The sequence below is a fragment of the Echinops telfairi genome, unplaced genomic scaffold, assembly GCF_000313985.2.
Source record: "Echinops telfairi isolate 266 unplaced genomic scaffold, ASM31398v2 ScPeMD7_7469;HRSCAF=8507_1, whole genome shotgun sequence".
In the NCBI taxonomy this organism is placed as follows: domain Eukaryota; kingdom Metazoa; phylum Chordata; class Mammalia; order Afrosoricida; family Tenrecidae; genus Echinops; species Echinops telfairi.
Genome location: NW_022111373.1, coordinates 71283696 through 71300987, shown reverse-complemented (window position 1 = coordinate 71300987; position 17292 = coordinate 71283696). Strand labels below are relative to the sequence as shown.

The window sequence follows — 17292 nt, the reverse complement described above, 5'->3', positions numbered from 1 at the left end:
CTGGAAACACAGGGAATCCAGGACAGATGATTCCTTCAGGACCAGTGCTGAGAGTGGTGATACCAGGAGGGTGGAGGGAGGGTGGGGTAGAGAGCGGGAACCAATTACAAGGATCTACATATAACCACCTACCTGGGGAACAGACAAAATAAAAGTGGATGAAGGGGGACATCAGACAGTGTAAGACATGAGAAAATAATAATAAATTATAAATTATTAAGGGTGAAGGAGGGAGGGAGTATGGGGGAGGGAGGGGAGAAATGAGGAGCTGATACGAAGGGCTCAAGTAGAAGGAAAGTGTTTTGAGAATGATGAGGACAACAAATGTACAAATGTGCTTGACACAATGGATGGATGTGTGGATTGTGATAAGAGTTGTACAAGCCCCCAATAAAATGATTAAAAAGAAAAAGAAAAGATGTCCAGTTCTGGAAAGCAACAAGAGCGGCTCGGTCCTGTCCTGCAGGGTGACTGTGCGTTGGACTGAGTAGATGGAGGTGAGTTTGGGTTTAGATGAGAGTGATTCTCTGATCCTCATGGACTGTACCAGCTCTTGCTTGCTCGCTCGCTTGCTCACCCCTTGTTCTCATTCTTTCTCCCACTCTCACTCCCTCTCCTGTTCTCCCTCTTCCTCCTCACTAATCTGTATGCCCCAAAGGGTTGCAAGTCCCTCAATAGGTCCGAACGATTTATATGCATTCATTTGTACAAGTTGTGCTCTTTTCCTGGAACGACCTTATCTTCATCTGACTCTACCTCCCTACCCCACCTCCACTCCTCATCCATTTGACAGAAATTCTGTTTGTCTTTTCTTCAAAATCCAACTAAGGATCTTTCTTCTGCGAAGTCTTCCCTTCTTTATACTGCCGTCGTATCTTCCATGTAGTACTTATAGCACCGTGCTGCAATATTTATACCTACCTTCCTTTTGGATTTTCCATTTCTTTTTTAAAATTTTCCATGTCTTAAAGAAGTCTCATGCCTTCATGTTTGCAATCCTAGTAACTACATGCAGTGCACATTTATTAAATAAAGAAAGAGGAAGGGATGGATAAGCTGAGGACTGAAGGACGCTGCCTTAGTAGGGCCCTGCTGTATTGTGGTCACCAATTCATAGGGAATGGTCTCAGGGCCGTTTGCTGCCAAGTGCTCATGAACTCATTCCAGCAGTAATGAAAACGTCCCTGGTTGGGTACACTGAATTTACAATCACTAATTAGCTCTAAATTGAATGTATAATTGCTTTTGTAATGCTCTTACAATCATGGGCATGCAAAATGCTGACTTCCCAGACATATGTCATAACCCCAATTTTAAATTTTATCTTGCTTCTGTTAAGTTACATGAAGCAAGGTGGAATAGTAGAAGTTGAAAATTCTAAGGAAGTGCTTTAATTTGCTTGGTGAAAGACTCTGGGAAAAAAAAAATCGTCTTAACAGAACCAAGATTCTGCTCAGGACCAAGATAGGGCATTAACTCCTAATTAAGCTCAGTTGTTGAATTCCAGAGCAGATAAGTGCGAGCAGAGTTGCCAGGAGGAGAAAAAAAAATCAATTTCCCACTGCTTCTCAACCCTGTTCGCTCAGGGTGTTATTTTTTCTAGCATCCTGGGATGAATGGAGGAGGTGGCTTGCTGTGGCAGGCCAGTGGCTCAAAGGCTCTGGCTGCCCCACGCTCCATCTGGCTGTGCTGGGCATGAAGAATATCAGTATTCCAGCACACCCAAATCCACTTTGCAGCAGATGCTGGGGAAACTCTACAGTTTACGAAAGGGTGGTAGATGCTGCCAGCAAGGATTTATGGTCCTGGTCCTTAGCCAAACCTAACAAACTAGGAAGAGTTCAGATTAAGCAAGAAAAAGGCATGCACCATTTAAGTCTCTGCACAGACCAGTGACTTTCAGCTCCAGATGCATTTTGGAATCCTCTGGAAGCAATTGAAACATAAAATATAGCAGTGCCTGATCTTGCCCCAGTTCAGTTAAATCCAAGTCTCTGTGGAGAGGACTATGGGGTGCCCATTGATATATTTCCCAAGACATTTAATTATTGTAAAAATATACAGAATGTACTATTTACTAATTCAACATTTTCACATGTACAATTATAGAAGGCAAAAACCATTACATAATCATGTGCAACCATCACCAGTATCTGTTGCCAAATTTTTCATCACCATAAACAAAATTTCTATGCTAACTAGACAATGGTTCTCTTCTTCCCTCACCCCTTTCAGCCATACATACCATGATTTAACTCTAATCTCTGTACCTTTGCCACTTGTAGGTATTTTTGTATTAGTGAAATCATATAGTGTTTGTCCCTTTGTGGGTGACTAGTTTCACTCAACATTCAAGGAGGAATTTTACAAGGTATGCATGCATCGTTTATCCATTCATGGGTGGCTGGACATTTTGGTCACTTCCACCTTTTGGATATTGTGAAAAGTACAGCAGTGACCATGGATGTCCAAGTTTCTCTCTGGATTGCCCCTTGCAAGTCTCTTGAGTCTAGACCTAAGAGTGGAACTGCTGGGTCATGTACCTCAAAACAAACCCCCAGCTCCCTGGCTTCCAGTCCGTTTCACACAGAGTAACCTCACAGGACAGAGCAGAGCTGCTCCTTAAGCCTTTATGACACTACGATTCCTTACAGAAGCAGAAAGCCTCATCTTTTTCCCTCGAAGTGGCTGGTGAGTTCGAACTACCAACTTTGCAGTTTATAGCCCTGCAGGTTACACATTGTGCCACCAGGGCTCCTTGCTTGGTCATATGGTCATTTTATGTTTAACTTTTTGAGGAGCTGTAATACCATTTTTCAGACTGGCTATGTAATTTTTCATCTCCATTAGCAATGGATGAGGTTTCTAATTTCTCTATCAACATATATTTCTGTTGTATTATGGTTTTGTTTAAATATTTTAGCCATCCTAGTGGGATTGAAGCAGTATCTCATAGTGGTTTCGATTTGCATCTCCCTAATGGTTAATGATCAGGAGCATTGGTAGTGCAGTGGTTAAGTGCTCCAATGCTAACTGAAAGGTGGAAGTTCAAACATACCAGTCGTCTTAAAGAAGAATGATATATCAGTTTGCTTTCATAAAAGTATATTCTTAGGAACCCTGTAAGGTAGTTCTACTCTGTTCTATAGAGTTACCGAGTAGTCAGAATTAACTTAATGGCAATGGGTAGTGAGATTAATTAATTAATGATGTTGAATATCTCTTCATGTCCTTATTGGTGAGTTGTCAATCTTCATTTTGTTGATAGGGTCCTTTGATGTATGAAAGTTTTAATTTTTGATGATATTTAATTTCTCTATGTTTTCTTTTGTTGCTTGTCTTTTTGAGGTCATATAGAAGATTCCATTGTTAAAGATTAGGTCCTAAAGCATGGCCCACCCTTATTCTTTCTTCCAAGGGTTATATGGCTTTAGTCCTATATTTATGTCTTTGATGCTAGGGTGGCATTAGTATTGGTCAAATAAATGCTCCCCATGTGTGTTAGGTTGCCAAGTGTGCTCCCCATGTGTTGTCTAGTGTTGCTACAACAGAAATGCTATAAGTAGGGGGCTGTTATCAATAGAAATTTAAGTTTAGGGATCTAGAACTGCAGGTTCAGGGCACAAACTCCAGGGAAAGCCTTTTTCTCTCTAACGACTTACCGTTTAGGAGAAAGGTACTTGTCTCCTTTCAGCATCTGGGTCTGATGTCCCTTGGAGATACCCATGTGTCTTGACAACAATCTTCTTCTGGGGCTAGGACCTTAGATTCTATGACTGTACTGTGCTCCCAGCTCTTCTTTCTTGGTCACAGTAGGATCCTCCTCTCTGCTTGCTTCTCCTTCTTTTATTCCAAACCATCAGCTACTCTGTGGGAGAAAGACAGGGCTTTTTATTTCCATGAACAGTCACAGTCTCAGGAACTCAAATGAGGCCATTTTACACTGTCCTGTAGGGTCACTGTGAGTTGGTATCAACTCCATGGCAGTTGAGTTTGTTTGATTATAGAATATGGTGTAGGTCATTCTCCATGGAAACACCCCTTATGTTTGATCAGGGATGGGACCCGAGTAAGGGTGTTACATCCCATATTAATTCCCTACATTAGATTGGCTGATCACATTATGGGGGGACGATCACAGAATTATGTAACTGCCAGACCACCAAGAATCATGGCTCAGTCAACTTGACATATATTTTGTGGGGACACAATTCAATCTATGACACTTTCAGTGGTTCCCAAGTGTGCTTAGTGACTGGTGATTTAAAAAAAAAAGGTTTAGTGAGGGATTTAAATTCTGCCTATCAAGACATTGGCCAGTGTAAGACATGAAATAATAATAATAATAATTTATGAATTATCAAGGGTTCGTGAGGGAGGGTGGGGGAGGAGGGAAAAAATGAAGAGATGGTTCCAAGGGCTCAAGTAGAAAGCAAATGTTTTGAGAATGATGATGGCAACAGATGTACAAATGTGCTTGACACAACAGATGGATGAATGGATTGTGATAAGAGTTGTATGAGCCCCCAATAGAATTATTTTTTAAAAATTCGGCCTATCTTTTACAACGCCTTAATTTAATACATGGTGGGCTAAACATAAATGTGCTTCTGATTTTGTCTTTTTTGTTTTAGAAAAAGTTAAATTAGTTAATAACTTGGATTTATTGCAAATTGTCACCATATTACTTGGAAGAAATGGACTTTGGAGGCTTAAACTTTCTGTGTACGAGGTGAAGGCAAATGTAACTGTTGAGCTGCTGAAGAATGGTAAGAATGAGAGCTTAAAATTAGACCTTGGAAAGTAGATTGCATTTAGATATACAGAGGAAGTGACATAAGATATACAGAGGAGATGGTCATTCTAGATTGCAGAATAGCAGGGGCACGCGTGAGGAAGAAGTGTAAGGAAAGTCCAGATAAGAAGCATGCTGCTGAATCTGAATGGGCGGTCCAATGGAACTGGAGGGGCAGCCAAAAGCAGCTGCTTCTTTAGGGGGCCTGGAAGCAGTCCAAGGAGACCACCTCTTCAAAGAGAATACCCCTAGTTGTTAAAAATGACCACCTCCAAGCTCCTTGATCTCTTGTGCAATGATTGTATGGTAGGTCTGAGTACAGATAGTATTTATTGAACACTTACTACATGTCAGGCACTATTTCTAAACATTATTTTTGTATGCTAACTAATTTAATCTTTATAGCTCCATGGGGTGGGTTCTCTTATTATTCACATTTTACAGGTGAGGAAATGAAAGCTCAGAAGTTGATCTGGTTTCAGGGTTTGTGGTCCTTGTCCCTTGATGGCCCTGACTGAAGTTCCCATGAGATATTGATTGGACAGTGAGTTAGATAGAGGAGAATAGCATTTTACTATATACTATATACAGGTAGAATAGAGGTGAGTACATGGAAATAGGCCCACTAAGGAGCAGATACTTAAGAATTTGGAATTCTAGTTGCCCTGTAGGGGTGAAACATTGTTGAGCAGGGGAGCATCATGAGGGAAGTTTTTAGTAAAGGTAGACAGAAAAGATAGTAGGAAGTGATCAACAATAAACTAGAGATGAAGTGATCAACACAGCAAACCCCAATGACTGCCATTGAGTCGATGTTGACTCATAGTGACCCTATAGGACAGTGTAGAACTGCCTCATGAATTTCCAAGACTATAACTATTTACAGGAGTAGAAAGCCCTGTCTTTCTCCAGGGGAGAAAGGTGGTTTTGAACTTCAGACTTTGCGGATCTCAGCTCAACGTATCACCACTATGCCACCAGGGCTCCTTGAAGGGATCACTAGCCACAGTCACATGGTGATGCTGGCAACAACCAGAAGAGAGATACAAGATCATTCTGAGTGTCCTGGCCACTAGAGAGTTTGCCTGAGTGACTGGGTGACACTACAGGGAGACCCGGGAGGCAATATGATAAAAGAAGGTGGTGAATTGAATGTTAGCATCTTGAGTTTTGGAATTTCATTCCTACCTAGGATATGTAATTGTATTTGGTATCTCAGTTTCTTTATTTTTGATTTGGATAGCAATATTGGTCTCTATATTTTAATTTCCCACCTGGTAAAATGTGTTTTTTTATTGTTATTATTTACTGTAGGTTATCAGACCAGGATGAAGAGGGCAAGATCAAGCAGGAGTGCCTCATATCTGACCCTTCCTTTTCCATGGTGACAACTCAATGGGAAGACAGTGGAATAACCTGGGAGACCAATTCAAGTAGGTCTTCAACTCCCTGGAACTTGGAGGAAAGTCAGACTTCTGGTGTGTGCAGCCTGGAAGGGTCAACTGTGAGTTCTCCTCCAGGGAATGTTTCATTTATTGTGGATGAAGTTAAAAAATCTCGGAGAAGAACCCAGAAGTCAAAACATGGCTCACCATCCTTGCGCCGAAAAGGCAAAAAAAAGAGACCTTCTTTAGAATCCCAAGATGTTCCAGCAAACAAAAAAGATGGTCCTTTGATTTCAGAAAATCAAGTGCCCAACACTGAGCAAGAGAAACCATCTGTTGGCATGCATGATAAGACGAGAACAAAGAAAACTGCCTCCAATACACCTCCTATCACGGGGGCAATATACAAAGAACACAAGCCATTAGTGCTGAAGCCAGTCTACATAGGAACAGTTGAATACAAAATCAAGATGTTTAATTCCGTTAAAGAAGAACTAATCCCGCTCCAATTTTATGGAACATTGCCAAAGGGTTATGTCATTAAAGAAATACATTATAGGAAAGGGAAAGACGCATCCATTAGTCTAGAGCCAGACTTAGGCAACCCTGATTCGAATGCAGTTTCCAAAACAGGCAAATTCTTGACCGAAAGCACAGAAGAGAAAGAGCTAGTTCCACCTTGGAGAGGGGCACTCTCCAGAGGATCAACCACCGCAGGCTCTAGTCCCGAAGATCACAAGAAAGTTCATGTTGATTCACCTCTACATGTAGCATCTGCAGCCAAGCGCACAATTCCCTCATTTTCAAGAATTGACGAAGCAGAACAAGAAATACGGTCCCCCTCTTCACGGCCAATCTCACAACAGGCAGGCGATGAAGCAAAAACACACGAAATAGAATCTTCCTCTCCTATATCCGATACATCGGCAACCGTGTCACTGGAAACAGTCCAGGAAGATTTTAAGCTCGACTCACAAGTAACTATCAATTCAGAGAAGGAAGCTTCAATCGCACCATCTTTAGTTGACAAGGTAATGCAGGAAGAAGTGTATCCTTCTGAGCATTCCATTTCACTGGAAGCAGAGAGGGATTCTCCAGAGACAGGTCCACCGGGTCTGGTAGCATCCTTTCAGGAAGGTTTGGGCATAGAGAAAGAGCAGCCAGACTTGACTTCACTAGAAAGGGAAGAACCAGCCTTCGAACAAGCGACCTTTCCTCCGGGTATCCAAGAAGACACGGAAGAAAACCTGTCTGAGCCCGTCAGTTCTCTTCCTCATCCGCTAGTGCCAGCAGAACCAGAGAGAGAACTGGGAACCGCCCTCCCAGGGACTGCCAGTCCCGAACCGGAAGATTGGAATTCTGTCGAAGAAGAGATCATAGAACTTGATTACCCAGAAAGTCCATTCCTTTCTGAGCAGTCCTTCCCACCACGGTTGGCCCCTGAAGTGGGGCAGGAAGAAGAGGAGCCCCTGTTACCGTTAGGGACAACATCAGTCGTGCTCTCTGAAGAAGAACGAGGGGAAAATGAGTCTGTTTCTACGGACTCTGCTTTTGCCTCGGAGTATTCACTCCCACCGGACTTGAACCAGGAGCCGGCGAGGACAGACGTTGACATTGAGCTGGTGTCTCCATCCCCGGTCCAGGGTGCAGCTGAGGGTGCAGTGTTGTCGGATGCAGGGCCTGGGGACTGGGAGCCTTCTTTCTCAGTGGAGGCCTCTGTGTCTGAACCTTCGCTGACACCACCTGCCACGGAGAGGAGCTCAGCATGGCAGTCCCCACCGTCTCCGAGAGCCCCCTCGGAACAGATGGCCCTGCCAGGAGCCGCAGCCTCCGAGGGGGAGGATCCCACCACAGAGCCCAGAGTGGCTCCCGACGACGACTCAGCGCCAGCACCGAAGGAACCCCAGAAGAAAGCAATTGACCGCGAGTCCGCCTTCAAATCGAAAGGCCTCGCTGAGCACATGATTCTGTCAGAAGAAGAGGAGGCACACACTGGGTCGCATTTCCCAGAGGGAGCCCCCGGATCTGAGCAGTCCCTCTCCACGTCCACAACGGAAGCCACTTCGGAGTGCCAGTCCCCACTACCTGCGGCGACTCCATCCGAACACGTGGTCCCATCGGAAGAGGAGACGGTGGAAACCTCTGCTTCCACGACGGCTTCTGAATTTTCTGTATCACCACATGCTACTGAAGCATCACAGAAGGGAAACAATGTCTATGGTTCCCCTTTAAGTCTAAAAGGTGCTGGCCCACCCATGAATCTACCAGAAGAGCAAGAAGATATTGGGCCTTTCTCTCCAGATTCTGCATTTGCTTCAGAATTCTCGTTTTCACCAGATGCCACTCTGGAAGCGGAGAAAAGAGAATTTGCACGCGATTCCCCAATATACTTAACATCCCCCTCAGATCACACCACGTTGTCTGATGAAGAGACTGAAGAGACAGGACTTTTTTCTCCAGATTCAGCATCGCAAGTTTCAATCCCACCATATAGAGTCCCAGAAACAAAGGGAAGTGAGGCTGAGTCCGATTCCTCGTTAACCACAGTGTCTGCCTTGGGAACATCCCATTTTCCAGAAGCAGATGAGGAAGAATTCGGATCCACAGCTTCCACACCCGTACCTGACCTCCTCACTTTGTCACCGGACGGAACAGATGCACCTTCTCCCGTGCTGTCTGCCCCGGAAGGTGTGAGGCAGCCACCTTTGGTGAACAGAGCCGAGAAGGCCGAAATGGAGCCAGAGGCTCAAACAACCTCAACATCTGTGTCCGAATATCTTATTTTGGCACAGAATCAGAAAATCCAAGCAACGCTCGTGCCTGAGTCTGAAGACTTAATGCCACCACTTCCACCCAATGCATTGGAGAAGAGAGAAATTCAGACTCGTGCACCAGCCACGACAGCACCTGTTTCTTTGTCTGTACAGTCTCCCATAGTAAAGGAAGAAGACAAAACAGTTCTGTGTGCACCAGGGTCCCCAGATTCAGTTCATGCGATTCAGAAAGAACAGGAGCCCAAAGCCTCAGTCATTCCCAAGGCTCTGAGTGAGCAGATGGCTTGGTCAAAAGTCAGCAAGGAAGAAACGGTGCCTAGTTCTCAAGCTGTGACAGAACACTCGAAAGGACTGGAGCCTCGGGCTCCAACTGTTCCTGAGTCCCAAACGGAGCCTCCAGCTGTGCCTGAGCTGGTCCATGAGCCAAAGAAGGATGCCAAGCTCCATGTGGCGCCAAGTGCGACATCTGAACCGGAACCGTGGATGGCGTCCAAGAATGAGCCCGAAGTAATCAAAGCGCGGTCACCCCTAAAGGAAGCATCTTTATCTGGACCTGAGGTTTCATCAGCAGTGAAAACAGACATTAAACATGGTTCTCAAACAACAGCTACACCTGGAGTTCCACGTGTATCTTTATCTGGAGTGGAGAAGGAGGTGGGACATGACCCACCTGCACTGGCATTCTCAGCTTCCCCAGAAGAAATGAAGCGAGAAGTTGGATCCGGTACTTCTGAAATCACACCTGTAACTCCACCTGATTCCAGTCTAGTGACAGCAGAGAAAGAAGAAATCCCCTCAGCTTCACCACTTAGCACCCCTGTGGAACAACCAGTCTTAACAAAAGTAGGAAAGGGTGAATTCGAAATTGGCTTGCCTCCCTCCGTAACATCAATCGACAAGCGTTCGATTGCTAAAGAAGAAGCAAATGTAGCAGCTGAAGGTGCTTCTTCTCCCACGGAAGCTACTGCACCCAAATGGTGGTCAGAAGCAGAGAAAGGAATTCAGTTCGATTCCCCTCCAAGTGTCTCCTCTCTATCAGAGCATTCTGTTTCACCAAAAGGAGAAAGGGAAGAAGTGAAACCCGAGTTGCCAATCACCAAAATAGCTCCGTCAGTGCAGTCGGAGGTATCTAAGGAAGCACAGGTGGAAAAGGACCCGGCTCTTCCATTTTCTACAGTCCTCACCGCTGAGCAAGTGACTGTAGCGCAGAAACAGAACTCCGCATCTTCCTCAGAGAAGCCAGGGCCTGAACTTTTGCTTCCACCCAAGCTCGGTGGTGACATAAAGGAAAAAGAAACGGAGGTTCCTTCACTACAAAGTGTGTCGCCCGCATCAAAGCAGACAGTTCCAACAGAGAGGACGGAGGAAATACCCGGTTCATCTCCCAGCTTGGACAATTTGGTGCCAGAAGATTCCATCCCCACATCTGCTGTGATGCCTGAAATTTCTAAGACTTCATCAGGCCTTGAGGAAGAATCTCAGAGTCAAGAAAGTAAACCTGTCTCTCTTAAAGGAGTTAGCTTGGGGTCAAAAGAAGCATCTACCTCTCTGCTTGAAGGCGAACAGCTGGGAAAACGGCAGCCACCTCCTACGACTTTAAAAGGATTATCAGAGGAGGTGAACTCTTCAACCAACTACGAAAAAGAAGGGCAACAAGAGCTAGGCACATCACCATCGCCAGAGACCTCAGCGTCACAAAGGACAGGAAACAAAGTGAAGCAAAGTGAAGAAACTGGCCCCGAGCCCCCGAGCTTAGCAGAACCACCCAAGAGCCCCTCTGCTGACCTCCTTGAAGAACAAAGGAAGCCCGGGAAAACACTTCTTTCAGAGAAAGCTGTCAAACTGCCTGAGGTAAGCGACACGTTTGCGGATAAACAAGCTCTGGGGAGTAAACAACTTTCCTCTCTGAAAGAAAATGAGCCTTTGGAAGAATCCAAGTCATTGGTGGCAACCGAGTTGACAGCTGTTAAGGAAACAAAAATGACAGAGCCACTTGTCCCTCCAATGGATGCAAACCGGGTGCTCGAGAAGCCAGAGAGAGGTCTGGCCAGTCAGGAGGAAGAGCAGATATTGGGATCTGGGCAGCAGCGAGGTCCCTCGGGCCTCAGTGATCTGATGACAGGGCAGCTTACGCCCACTCTGTCGCGTCAAGAGCACCCATCTCAAGTCAGAAAGCAAGTTCTGCCGCCTGCTGCGGCTGAATCCCATTCAGCGTTACAAGCACCAACCTCTACTCCAGAGCGCTCCAGTGTGAATGTAGAGACACAGTCAACTAAGGCTTACCATGTTGAAGAAAGCAAACTGACCCAAGAAGCAAAATCTAGAATTCCAGCTGGAAATGTGGAGAGAAACCTAGCAGAGGGAAAGCAGGGCCATTCTCCTGTAGAGAGTGAAAGTTTGAGATTGGAGAAAGCAAGCACAGAATTTTCTAGACCTTCCAAAGAAAACAGCCAGGAAGAAATCAAATTGCCGTCAGAAAGTATCTTCCAGAAACCAGTTTCTGGCCTATCAATGGGACCAGTTGAGTCAGAAACAATTTCCTCTTCCACCAAAGCGGCCCATTTTCTGGCAGCAGATCTAAAACCTCCTCCAAGTGTTGAGAAAGAAGCACAAATGACCACATCACTTGTCCCTGGAGAGAAGCCATTAGAAAAATCAAAAGTAGTTCCGTCCGAAGTGGCAGATGCTGCTGCACCTGCCGCGAAAACGACCACACAAAGAAAACCCCTCTCGACCATCCCAGCTCCCGAGGCCCCGAGGCCCACAGAGGTGTCTGAGGAAACGCAAAGGCTGCCTGAACTGCCAAAGGCGGCTGAGCCAGTCCTTCCTGAAGAAAAGGGAAAGAAAGGAATTTTGTCTTTGAAATCATGGATGTCCAATTTGTTTTTTGGATCAAGCACTTCAGAAAACGAAGTTGCCCAAAAAGAAGATACCGAAGTACAGCCAAATCAACCAGCAGAAAAAGCAGAGCCTGCTACAGAGCCTGAAGGTGCGATTCTAGCCACCCCGGATGGCTTCAGGGCAAATGAGAATCTAGTTGGTCACCCATTAGCAGAGGCGAATCTTAAAATTACTGAACAATCGAGAGCTTCTTTAGAAAAGTCGAGGGAAGGCCAAGAGTTTAAAGCAAAGCCCCCATTTTTACCAACTGTTGAATCACAGCAGCTGACTTCCAATGCTGAAGCATCTAGTGAAGACCATGGAAAGAAAGAAGCCCTAGACGCTGTAGAAAAAATAGATATAAACCCAGAAGTTACATCCGCTGGTGGTGAGGAGCACCTTGGAATGCAACCCTGTTATTTCACAGATGAGAACTCGGTTCTGAGAGAAGCCAAACACGTAGTTGCCCTTCAGGTCACTGAGAGTAAAAGAGCCCAGAAACCAGCAATCTCTCCTCCTTCAACATGGAAAGTTTCTATTCTTAAGGAGGAGCTGAGAAGTGACCCAAAAGAAAACTCCCTCTTTTCATTTAGTGCAGTAGATAAGACTTCACCACCACCAACATCTGCCTCATCCAACTTCACAAGTATAAATATCACCCAGGATCCAGAGACGTCAGCGTCAATAATTTTGCCAGTGGAAGAATCAAAAGGCAGTTTAAGTGATGTTGGTAAAGACAGACACAAGGAAGAAAGGCCAACATCCCTTTCTTTGAACATTTCTGAAGAGAAAACAAAACTCGATTCTGTTCACTCGACTGAGGAGAACGATAACTTGGAAACGAGATCACATCCCTTGGCGGAAAAGGAGGCGCTGGCAGAGAAACAAGGAAAGCTGGCTCCATCAGAACTGAAAGATAATGATGAACTACAAAAGCCACCAGTTACCTTTGACTCTAGACCTATTACAGGAGAAGTCTTAAAAGCTGCTGCTCTGCCGCAAGTCTGTGGAAATGAAGGTCACCAAGAAAGATCCAAAATGATCACTGGTTCTGAGGAGGAGCGAGGAGAAAGAGAAAGGTGCTCACCCGTATTTGCAGGAGAGACGAAGCAGCAAGAAATCCAGTCTCCTGTGAATGTTGCTCGGTCTATGCTTGAAGAATCAGATCTCTCTTTAGGTCGGTGTTTGGGTGAAGCAACCAAAACTCATACTTCTGTGAAGCCAAAGCCACCCATCTTTGTTTCCAAGCATCATCTGGAGGCTGAGGAAGAGGGCCACCGAAAGGAACCACGCTCAGAAAGCAGCAACTACACTCAGTTTATAATGAATGCATCAACAACCAATACCGATCAAACGGCTCTTACTAAGGAAATCGCCCGGGACCCTGAAGACACGTATGCACAAGAGGAATTCACTGTGACCAGCAAGCCAACTGGCCTTTCAGAAGATCAAAAGAGCGCCTTCAATATCATTTCTGAAGGTTGTGAGATCCTGAATATTCATGCCTCTGCCTTCATTCCTTCAGTTGACCAGGAGGAAAGGGAACACGTGCCAGCTATGTTAGAATATCTGGAAGAGAAGGCCTTACTTAACACCAAACCATTTCATGACGACAGTGAGCCAATTGCTCAGCAGGATGTCTTACAGAGCCACTTAGAAGAGTCTGGTGGAAAAGTTACAGCATTAAAAGAACATAAAACAAAGGAAGCTTCTAAGCCGGAAGAGGAAATATCCACAGATTCCAGAAATGATGACTTAACCTTGATTCAGTCCTCAATTCCAAGTGAAGAGGATTACTTTGAAAAATACACTTTGATTGATTATAACATCTCCCCAGCCCCAGAAAAACAGAAGTTTCCACAGAAATTACATTTTGAAGAGGAGTTCACTCCGGAAGTTTCGGAAGAAACTCTCTCTTTCCCAGAAAGGCCCAGAGAAAGTGCCCTAGAACACGAATATGATTTGGTGAAATTGGATGAAAGTTTTTATGGACCAGAGAAGGACCAGAGCAAATTATCTCACTCAGAGACACCAACATCTCTGGTTATCCAAAAATCACCCGACAGAGATGAGGCCAAAGGCAGACCTATTGATGTGGACTCCAGGGCCCCCGGGATGCCATTATTTGAGGCAGAGGAAGCAGTTTTGTCACGAAGTCAGGCATTTCTGGACACGGTTAAACTCATTAATCCAGAGCACTTGGAGGAGGCGCCCGCACTTGCGTTTTCATACAAGGATCTGTACAAAGAGGCTGTTGGAGAGAAACAGAGGGAGGGGGAGACACTTTCGGAAGATGACAGCGTGAATTCTGAGGCATCCTTTCCCAGCAGACATTCTGACACTGATGATGGAACAGGCATATATTTTGAGAAGTACATACTCAAAGATGACATTCTCCACGACACATCTGTAACTCAAAAGGACCCAGGCCAAGGCCTGGGAGAAAAACCAGTTGGTGAGGATGATTCATGCCAACCGGTAGCTGCAGAAGGGGAAATTTGGGGGAGGTTTGGAACTGTTTTGGAGAGGAATCAGGAAGAGGCACAGCAAGCTGTTTGTAGGGAAGGAGGAACTGTCGGTCGTGTGGAGACACTTGATGATGTAGGGATCCAACGGCAAGTGCCTGTCCGGGAGGAAGTCAATGTGGTTACCCAGAAGATAAGCTATGCAGTTCCATTTGAAGACACCCACAATGTCCTAGAGAGAGTAGATGAAACTAGCAGCGAGGGTAATGCAGCAGGAGGTGCAACTCCAGAAGCCAACCTGAATGTCCCAGTCCAAGTGTCCTTCCCCGAAGAAGAATTTGCATCAGGTGCAACTTATATTCAAGAAACCCTGCAAGAAGAACCTGAGATGGTCTCTCCTGAGCCACGGGAACATAGGCTCCGGAATAGCCCTGTTCAAGACGACTACGGATTTGCTGAATCTCTGAGTTACGAAGTGGTCACTGAAGACCTTTTCTCAGATGAACTGTGTTCCGATTCCACACCTGAAGCTGGCTTAGCCCGAGGAGAGCAATCCTTTGAACCCATTAGTGAAAGTGAATTTGTGAGGGAGGAGGAACAAACTGCATCTGCTACACAGAGAGAGATGGGGAGAGAGAAGACAGAACAAGAGCTATCATCATCAGAGGTAGCCACAGAGAAGGCACAAAAGGAACCCCAAAAGGCCCAGATCGACTCATACTGTTACACGTGCAAAAGCCCAATTTCGTCTACTGACAAGATGCTTGGCACCCACAAAGACCACGAGGTTTCAACACTTGATACGGCTATTGGTGCTGTCAAGGTAAATATGTCTTAAAGCATTTAAATAATTATGATACATAGAAGTTAAGTTTGCTCTCATATGTTCTCACTTTTTAAAAGAACTCGCACTTGATATATTCAATTATAGGCAGAATAGTTTAGTCTGCCACTAAGGAAGACTATTTCCACAGGCATTTAGTTACTATCTGGTTGACAAACACTTATTTTGTAAACACTATGTGTAAGAAAAGGAGTGCTGATGGTTTATAGATTGGGGCCCTAACTACAAGGTTAGTGATTGAAACTTATCAGTTGCTCCATAGAAGAAAGATGAGGCTTTTTACTCCCATAAAGGTTTATAGCATTGGAAATCTAAAGGGGCAGTTCTACTTTGTCCTATAGGGTCACTATGGGTCAGAACCGATTCCACAGCAGTAGGTTTGTGTTTGATATATATGCATTTTCTAGGTTCTTTGATACCAAGATAAATAAAACATTGTTTAGCATTTCTCAAGTTGAAAGAACTGAAGAAAAAAAGTCAAGCCTAGAGTTACTATATTGAGGGATTCTATGTATAAAAATTTGAACAATGCAGGAAGCAACAAAAAGAAGAGAGAGGAATGTACAGAATCATGGTACTAAAAAGAATTAGTTTATGTCCAATCATTTCAAGAGGTAGCATGTGACCAATCGTACTGAAAAAATAAATTCAAAATTTGTTTTCCCCACAACAGCAGCCCCTTTAAGGAACCGACAAGACCGGGAAAGTCACGTGGGTTCTGTGGGTTTTCTACAGGGGTGGGAGCCAGAACTCGGACCTGCATGTCAACTTTTTCATGTGATAAAAAAAGCAAACAAGCGCTTAAAACCTTTTACTAAGTGACTTTTTAATCCAACTTTATTAAAGCCAGTGTCCCCTTAAAAAAATAAATAAATAAATTCAAGTGGTACTGAAGTCTTTGGTGGGAAACAAGATTCCTGAAATTAACCACGTACCAATTAAGATGTCTCAGTAAATGGATGCAATAAAGGAAGTACTCGTTATTCTATACCAAGACATTTGCTAGGCAGCTACCTAATCAACCAACTGGAAGAGACTCGTATTCATGCCTATTGCAAAGAAAGATGATCTAACAGAACACAAAATTATTGAACATTACCATGAACATTATTACATGCAAGTAAAATTATGCTAAAGATCATTCAAAAACAGTTGCTGCAGGTACTGCTAGACATTCAAGTCAGATTCAGGAAAAGACATTTGATAAAAGATATCATTGCTGATGCCAGATAGATCTTGACTGAGAGCAGAGAATTCCAGTAAGATGTTTGCCTGTGTTTTGTTGACTACACAATGGCATTGACTGTGGAGATGATAAAAATCATGGATACAATTGTGAAGAATGCGAATTCCACAATGATTAATTGTGTTCATGAAGAACCTATACACAGGCCAGGAAGCAGCCATTCAAATAGAACAGGGGATACTGGTTGGTTTTAAACAGGAATGGTGTGCGTTAGGGTTGTATCCTTTTCATCATATGTATTCAATCTGTTTTATTTACATTGAAAAAGTGTAAAGAAAACAAAAACTTCACAGTAGACAACATAAATGGAGAAAAGAGTGCAGTGGTTGAGGATTTCATTTTACCTGGAATGCTTATGGAAACAGCAGCAAGAACTCAAACAACACATTGCGTTGGATAAATCTGCTGCACAAGACCTCTTTGCAGTGTTAAAGAGCAAGGCTGTCACTTTGAGGATTAAGATGCATCTGACCCAAGTCCTGAATTTTCATTCATCTCATATGCATGCCAAAGTTGGACATTGAATGAGTAATACCACAGAAGAATTGATGCATTTGAATTATGGTGTCAGCAAATAATATTGAAAGTAACAGACTACCAGAAGAACAAAAAAACATATGTCTTGGAGGAAATACAGCCAGACTGCTTCTTAGTAGAGTGTGTTAGTCTGGGTTGGCTAGAGAAACCAATTTATAGACACTCATATGTGTGTAAGAGAGAACTTTTTTTTTTTTTCAATTCCAACTCATAGTAACTCTTTTTTTTTAAATCAATTTATTGGGGCTCATACAATTCATCACAATACATAGATCAATTGTGAAAAGCACATCTATACATTTGTTGCCCTCATCATTTCCAAAATTCGCTTGCCTCTTGGGTTCCCAGAATCAGCTCATTTTCCTT

The 17292-nt window shown here is 44.1% G+C and overlaps 1 protein-coding gene across 1 annotated transcript in view; it reads left to right on the top strand.

The window, feature by feature from the left end:
* The window catches only part of CMYA5 (cardiomyopathy associated 5), a 51774-nt gene that overhangs the window by 15337 nt on the left and 19145 nt on the right, over positions 1-17292 (top strand). The window contains exon 2 of the mRNA XM_004703661.3: positions 6110-15122. Within this exon, the coding sequence (XP_004703718.3) occupies positions 6110-15122 (9013 nt within the window). The remainder of the gene's footprint in view (positions 1-6109; positions 15123-17292) is intronic.